The 8,399-nt window shown below is 33.1% G+C and overlaps 1 protein-coding gene across 2 annotated transcripts; it reads left to right on the top strand.

The window, feature by feature from the left end:
• The first annotated feature begins 3,314 nt into the window (after nucleotides 1-3,314).
• Nucleotides 3,315-6,220, top strand: LOC113003989. Of its 2 annotated transcripts, XM_039447264.1 has the most exons (5): nucleotides 3,315-3,832; nucleotides 3,925-4,179; nucleotides 4,640-4,844; nucleotides 4,971-5,128; nucleotides 5,608-6,220. In XM_039447264.1, the coding sequence occupies exons 1-5, from the start codon at nucleotides 3,618-3,620 to the stop codon at nucleotides 5,633-5,635; spliced, it is 861 nt and encodes a 286-aa protein (XP_039303198.1). In that variant the 5' UTR covers nucleotides 3,315-3,617; the 3' UTR covers nucleotides 5,636-6,220. The 2 variants fall into 2 exon arrangements, with proteins under 2 accessions (XP_039303198.1, XP_039303199.1); XM_039447265.1 differs by lacking the exon at nucleotides 5,608-6,220 and having other exon boundaries at nucleotides 4,993-5,122.
• The last annotated feature ends 2,179 nt before the right edge of the window (nucleotides 6,221-8,399 follow it).

The following is an 8,399-nucleotide window of genomic DNA, read 5'->3' as shown; positions in this document are numbered from 1 at the left end:
GAACAAATATGAAAATTCACTGTGGATAGTGTGAATGAAATTTTTGGCTTTCCGCACTGTCGGGTAGTCACCAAATTAAAAAGTTATACATTAAAATGCGCAATTAAAGATTATTTGCAATGCAAAGTACAAATTAGAATCTAAGATTTATTAAATAAAAGTTTTAGTTTACGTTTTTTATAATATATATTATATATTATAAAAAACTTAAACTAAAACTTTTATTTAATAAATCTTATATATTATATATTATAATATATATTATATATTATAAAAAACGTAAAATAAAACTTTTATTTAATAAATCTTAGATTCTAATTTGTACTTTGCATTGCAAATAATCTTTAATTGCGCATTTTAATGTATAATTTTTTAATTTGATGACTACCCGACAGTGCGGAAAGCCAAAAGTCTCATTCACACTATTCACAGTGAATTTTCATATTTGTTCACAGGTCGTGAACGTGAATTTTTATTATCAGTGACTAATTCACAGGTTGTGAATTTTTGCTCAACTCTATTAAAAATATGTATTCGAGGTCCGGTGACCGGTGACACGATACGGTCGCGAGTCGCGAGGTGACACGGTCCTAAGCCTCGCGCGGCTCGTTGGCTGCGCGCAGGACGTCGAGATAAGGGACGAGCGCTAGGCGGAGTCAACTGAAAATCGGGCGAAATGTGCATTTCTTGCCGAGCTCTGGTCTATGGTATCATTTTTACTATTAAAATAAAATGTGTATGTAACCATATGTATAGGTACATAAATTATACTAAACTATTATCTTAAAAATGTATATTTTATAGATAATAGATACCGACGATTTTGCAAAAGAACTTAAGGATTCGCAGCAATCGACCTGTTCAGAAGATTTTTTTACGCAAGCTGAAACAGCTTTGAATTTAAAAATCCCTTCAACTTTAAAAAATTTATTAATAATTAATTTCGGTTTCGAAAATGAAATCATTGTAGCTAATATAAATGATACTGACTTATCAGAAATTGTATCATTTGCAAGAAATGAGTTATATATTAGGAGTACAAATTGAAAACCGCCGTTTTTTGTCAAAATTTGAGGATTGATTGTTGAAAAATGGTTACATACTTATTCTTGAAAGTATTGTCCATCGCTGGCCACTACTTTTTCCCACCTTTCGGGCAGCATACGAATCCCGCGTCGAAAAAACTGCTCGTCTTTTGCGGCGATCCACGAATCGACCCAGTTTTTGGCCTCTTCGTAATAATGGAAGTGCTGCTCAGCCAGGCCATGCGCCATTGATCGGAACAATGGTAATCTGAAGGGGCGATGTCAGGAGAATACGGCGGATGAGGTAAGACGTCCCATTTCAATATTTCCAGATAGGTTTTAACGACCTGAGCAACATGTGGCCGAGCGTTGTCGTGCAGCAACATCACTTTTTCGTGTCTTTGCTCGTATTGTGGCCGTTTTTCCTGCAATGCTCGGCTCAAACGCATTAGTATACATAGGAAATGTTAAGAAAGTTCTTCATACTCATATTCAAGGAAAGTATGGGCATCAAAAATTAAGCAAAAGGAAGTTGGATATTCTTGATTCAAGAATGACAGAACTGAAATCATATTGTCCCACTGAATTCAATCGCCGCCCGAATAAATTAAGTATGTATTATCACTTTGAGGCTACCGAATTCAGACAACTGCTATTATATACTGCTCCGGCTGTCCTACAAAATGTTTTTGGTGAAGAATATTATAGTCATTTTATTTTACTACATTGTGTGATGCGCATTTTGAGCTCTGAAAATATAGAAGATGAAATGTACATGTATTGCCAAAAAGCTTTGGAAATCTACGTCAATATGTGTGAGCAGATGTACGGAGAGCAGTATTGTTCATACAATGTGCATGGCCTTTTACACGTGGTAGCTGACGTTAAGCAATTGGGTTCTTTAGACACTGTTCAGTGGGAAAAACTTAATTTTCGTCACTGTGTTTTCGTTTATTTATTTGTTTGAGAGTTACCACTTACAGTGCGTTTCTTCTACTAATATTATCGCGTTACACTATCACGTTAACGACAGTTGCGCGGTCCAAGTATTCTCGCTGAGCGAGAGGGCTACGACGTCATGCGACGATCGCCCTTTGTTATCGGCTCGGGAGCGTATTTCGCCCCGAGTTCGTATTAGAGGTACGACTCTTCGCTTGGTTATCTCGAATAGGCGAGCTCGCGGAAGCACGGCAGGGAGAGCGAAACTTGGTTGCTACCGCGACGAAGTCGGTTTAAAAAAGGGTAACGGAGAGCCTTCCAGACCCTTATTTATTAATTCAGGAATCGCCACGTTCTCACCCCACTTGGTTCCGATTTCCGAAATCCTCGCCCGATTGGGCGATTCGGATGTTCGGTTTCCAAGCGCAGCGAATAAAGACGATCGGCCGACGAACGATTGCCGACGGTCCCAGGACTAGTGACGCCGATATTGTCACAGGACAATTATTTACAATCGCCCTGCAATTGTAATATCGGCGCCGCATCGTCTAGACGATGTTTATGGCTGGGTGATAACCGCGTGCGACCCGGAAAGATTCGAACCCGTCCAAGCTTCGCTTTTTTGTTTATTTATGTCCCTTTTTTGCTGCTTTGTTATGCCGCGTCATCCGACCGTCGCCTATTCGATGTGATGCACGTATTGCATCCGCATGTGTGTGCGCGATGCGCATTTCTCGTCGTTACAGACACGTTTAGTGCATTTTGCTACGAGAATAATATGCCTCAATTTCGCAAATTTATTAGAAAGCCGCACTTAGCTCTCCAACAATATTACAAAAGAATATCCGAATTGAATGACTTTGTTGTTGCACCCGTTGAAAACAGAATTAAAATTTGTGTCTCCAAAATTCATGCAGATGGTCCTCTAACAGAAAATATTCCCGCTCGACTTTGCCAGCAATTTAAAAAGCTACAAGTTGGAAATCTAACTTTTTCAACTTCCATGCGTGACAATTGTTGTATACTTAACAATTCAGAAATCTGCATAATCAAGAACATTGTGCAAATTGAAGGGAATACTTTGCTTGTTATACAAAAATTTCGTACACAAATAAATGTGTATGACGTTGGGGTAACATCCGGTTTTGTAGGAGTGTATCATTGCTCTAATTTATCAACTGTAGTCAAGGCAATCAATTTAAATGATGTAAAAGGAAAGATGTATAGGATGCCGAAGTGGAGCGGCGAGGAAGGTCAGGAAGAACGCATTATTGCAGATGAATGGATCGGCGTATCTCTCTTTACATCATTAGTATTACCCTAATATTAAATATTTTGCAAAAATATTATTTATTGAAAGTTATAAAATTATACTGTCTGCTCTAATAATTAACAAGTACAGTGGTACAAAAGTGTCCCAATAAACATTCGGAGTAATATTTATGCTTAAAACAGAAAAAAATTCATTTTACTATGCAAACTTAATAAAACAAACAACATTTTCAAGAAAACAATAAACATTAATTTGGTGAAATATAAGTCATTGCAGATCATTGAACGTTGTCACGATTTTTGGAATTCGAACTTCAAGCATGAATCAAACATTAGAAAAAAAGAAAACTTTAAAAACATTTACCAGTAGTGGTAGAGTAGATGCGTCCAAAACGAATAATGACCACTTCTTCTGACGACACAGCTAAACAAAAAAAGAAATTAAAGGAAAAAAATATGAAAGCAGAATTGGATCGACTACGCCTTTTTGTAAAAGAATTGAAGTCCAAGGATGAGCAAATATCTATTAATGAGTCGGAGAATAAAAATCTTGAAAGCACATTGAACACTAATCCGATTGATATAGATGAAAATTTGTAAGTATATGTTAATAAACTTTAAAATATGTTATTAAATTCATTATGTTAATATACTTTAAAAATATGTTAATATATTTTGTTATTTTCAGATATGAAGTAACTGCTAATGATGAAAATTCTCCCAATGTAGTTTTGTTGACATCTCTAAGTAATAATTACAATATAAAAAATAAAACATCATTTTTTCCTGTTACTGCTAACAGTACGTTGCCAGAAAAAGATAATGGCACGAATGTGCTAAATTCAGTAGAAATCATCGAGACATATGGCCCTTCCTCTCATCATCGTACGCACATTGATGGCAGCAAGTGCATTAACTGTCACAAAATACTTGAAAAATTTACGTGAGTAACTGTATTTATTATCAAATAAATTGACTCTTTCGTATGAAAATAAATTTCAAAATTAACTTATTAACAACTGCAGAAATGTCTTATTATTCCATATATTGTAGGACAAAAACCATGTAATCTTATAGGTTGAATAATAATCATATAAGGTTTTTGTCTTAGAGTTTATGAGTTTCTTATGTCAATATATGAGACTCCCGTTTTCAACACGGCTAGAGCTTATTGGTCGTATATTATCTTTAAGGGGAATTAAATTAAAGGATAATAAAGGTTATTTATATATTAATTTAGTGGCTTATTTTCTCATAATATTCACCAAACTTTATTATCATACCGCGTAAATAAAAATATTAAATACAATACTTTGCAAGAAAATTTGTAATTACATTATGACAATTCAACACTTAAAAGGAATATTTTATATTTCATCTAATTATTTATTTGTATTTTGTAGGATACTGGAAACTCAATACGAAACCCTATTAAAAGGACAGGAAACAATAAATGTGCAGATGAAGGAGACATTTAAAAAATTGTCAGAGAATACAACCGAGATCTCTAAAACGTTTTATGAGCCTCTCGATGGTTTTCCATTAAAATCATTGGAAGATTTTTATAACCTTGAGAGTGAGACTAAAATAAACGAACGCAACCAATTGGTAAATTTATGAATTCATTATAATGTACCATGCAATCTATGAATATGTGCCAGTTACTTGAACATTAATTGAGTATAGTATTGAAAAATAATATAATTAAAATAATACATCTTAATTTTGTTTTAGTGTCATCATTTACAATCTTTAGGAGGCGCGAAGTTGAGAGAATTTTTACATACTTCTGTAAAACACATTATGACTGATGAATTGGTTAATCAGTTCACGTGGCTCGGTGGGATTGGAACTGAAAAGTTTAGCGACACAAAAATGTCTACCTTATTATAGTAAGATATTTTAAGTAAGATATTTTAATGTAAATGTTGATATATATATATAATTGTTTATAACAATATGTTAAACTATTTATGTGAAAACACAACTTTGAGAGGCCTTGAACGTTCATCAGAATTTTTGTGTTGATATTTCATGAATGATTTTATATACATTTTGCATGTTCACTCAATTGCATGCGTACTGAATAAATTTTCAGTACTTAAGATGCAGCTTTATATCGAACAAAAAAACCTAATATCACGACATTAAATTGATTTATTACTGAATTGATTTAATGATAAACCAATTTAATAATAAATTTATACCTCTTTCCTAGACTAAACTTTCCAGATTTCTCAAATTATTTACATTTATACGCGCGTACACACACACGCACGCATAACATATCAATGATACTTCACTGTGCTCACATAAGTAAATTGATTTACTTATGTGATTAATGCTATACATAGTTTATTCTTTTTTTCAGCTGCAGCAAAGAAATGCCCGCTTTTTAAAGGCCCTGAAAATAAGTCTGAATTTAAAACAGAAATGCAGGAGGTTTTGCGAGCCATAAAGCAACGATATGGCAACAAAATAAAACAAAAAATTGTTGAGTTTGAGGTTGCATCTAATACCGACATCGAATCTTCTGAAGATAGCATGGATACGTCATAATCTTATTTATCTTTATTTTCAAAAAGCCTAAAAAAGTGTACCTTATATTTTCTTTTTTTTATCTAGCATTTTGTTAAGCTATAGCTTCTATATTTTATAATTTCGTGATTTAGTTCGCAGTTGCTCAGTTTTAGAGGAGAATGGTTCTATACGGTTACTTGAATAAACCGGTAATTACAGTTTGAATAAAAGTCACGTAACCAATTGGATCTATTCTCTTCTATGTTTATTTATATAATTTAGAAACACTCGCGGAAGAGCATATTGATTGGTAGATTTACTCTGTCATTCCTATATATTAATATTGTGTTATAGAGTCTACACATATGGAATACGTTTATATTATCGCTTTACAGTTAATCTAATATTAAATGTAATTGTCTGCATGTTATACTCTGCACTCTAAAAGCTACTATATACATGAAAATATCTACAAGTATAGAAATGTAAAATGCAAAATACATGTATTTTGACTCATAGCATCTAATATATATACATACATATATACATATATATTATATCTTATAAACGTATATATGTATACATATATATTTTATCTTATATACATGTATAATATACAAATGTACGTATATATACGTATACACATATAATATATATATATTGTGCCAAAAATGTGATATCGATTTTATCGGACGAAATATTTATGCTCTTATATAATTTTACCCAGTTTTATATATTTTATAGTAGCTTTTGGTGTATCCTTTTTTGTGCTTTTATATGAAGATGCTATAGGTAGATAAATGATGATTAAGATACTTTGTATTTTTGTCAGCTATTTAAATTACGTGGAAAACGATAATGTAAATATATTGTGTGTAGACTATCGCTCATTTTTATGATGCTCAACATTTTTAAATGTCTATGGAAGTAATACTAGAAAATAATGACAATAGCGGTTAAAGTGGGATCGCGCTTTAAGCAGAGAATCGCTTATTATTATTTTTACTGCTAATTATTATATCCATTCCTGTTAAATTAACTGTGATTTAAGAATATTGATAGACATAGGTTGCTCGAAATGATTCGTTGTTATCAATGCACAAAAGCGATTGTTTTCGTCGAATGATATTCCATTGCGACTATTATTTTTATTTGGATTTAGTGTGCCCGCGTCTAGTCGAAGTCAGTCAGAAGTCAGAAGTAGCGGAGATTTCTATAGATCGATAGACGATTTCGCGTTGTTTGCTTTACATTACGTTTGCTAGGGAAAGTGTCTCGTACGTCTACGTTAGTGTGTAACAGGAGCGAACACAAGTAATACGAGAGCAAGCACGATTTTATATTTTATATATTGTTGACAGACCTCGCATATTTTATTTATAAGTCCTCTCGAAGAGGTGTGGACGGTTCGATACTTACGACAGATTGTATTATTCTCACCATTATATCACTCATCTCGAAGTAGTAAATACAAAAGCGAAATACCTGTATGTTTTCCACGTTCCACGAGACTCTCATCATAGTCTAAGATCGAATTATTTTTCATATATATGTACGATGGCATGGATAAATGACTCGATTTCACTTATCTATTCTACCGAATATAATATACATTTTAATAGCGATTTTAAAATGAACTGATTTACCGAGCTCTGAATAATACTGAATGAGGACAGTGTTAAATTATTGACTATTTAACTTGGGTCTTGACTCAAAAAATCAAGACTGTTGCGTTTGGGCCTATTTCGTAAAACACAGTAAAACGATAAAAAGCAAACGATAGAAGTTTGTATAATATCTTTTGAAATAAAATTTTGTGTTGTTCATATATTTTTAACATCAAATAATTGTGTACATGTTAATTTTTCTCTTGACCACGTTGCCATTGATCACCAGCAGCCACTCACAGTACTTGAACAATAAAAAAATTCTAGGCACCTGTGAATGGCTGTGGTTAATTGCAACGTGGTCAAACAAGACCCTCCCGTATATTATACTGAATTAACAAATTTACAAAATACTATATGAACTTCTAATCTTGCGTATTTTTTTCTAGTACTTTTTATGCTTTTAATACTTTTAATGCTAATTTACTAAAGATTGTATATAATAATATTAATCTTTAATTGTAAATCATAAAAAAAGAATAAACATTGATATATAAATGTAAGGGTATCAGAAACAAACCACGCGAATAATTAGGGTTAATAAGCATTAAAAGTACGTGAAAAAAATGGACAATGATTAGAATTTTTGAGTGCCGTATATGCATGCGTGCGAACAATATGAGTCTCATTTGGAGAACGCATTTGAGGCTCATATCGCTCGCACGCATGAGTACCGCACGCGTGCGACCGATATGAGTCTCATATGATGACGCATCTGTCGGATGCCGTGAGCTCACACCGTGCGGATAATCCGCACAGCATGCGCGCTCCGTGAACTCATTACGCACGCATTTTGTTATCTGGGTTTTATTAATGAAATGAATGTTTAAATTATAAAATCAATGTGAGAGTCAATAAAACATTTATTTCATGTTTACTAATTAGTTGCTTTAGTGATCCATGTGTATTGGAAATATTGAAAATGAGATATCATACATCATGTATAAATGCTATACTTTAAATTTTCCAACTGTCA

This window comes from Solenopsis invicta, chromosome 3 (assembly GCF_016802725.1).
Source record: "Solenopsis invicta isolate M01_SB chromosome 3, UNIL_Sinv_3.0, whole genome shotgun sequence".
Lineage (NCBI taxonomy): Eukaryota > Metazoa > Arthropoda > Insecta > Hymenoptera > Formicidae > Solenopsis > Solenopsis invicta.
Note: the sequence above shows the minus strand (reverse complement) of the source record. Positions and strands in the feature narration are given on the sequence as shown.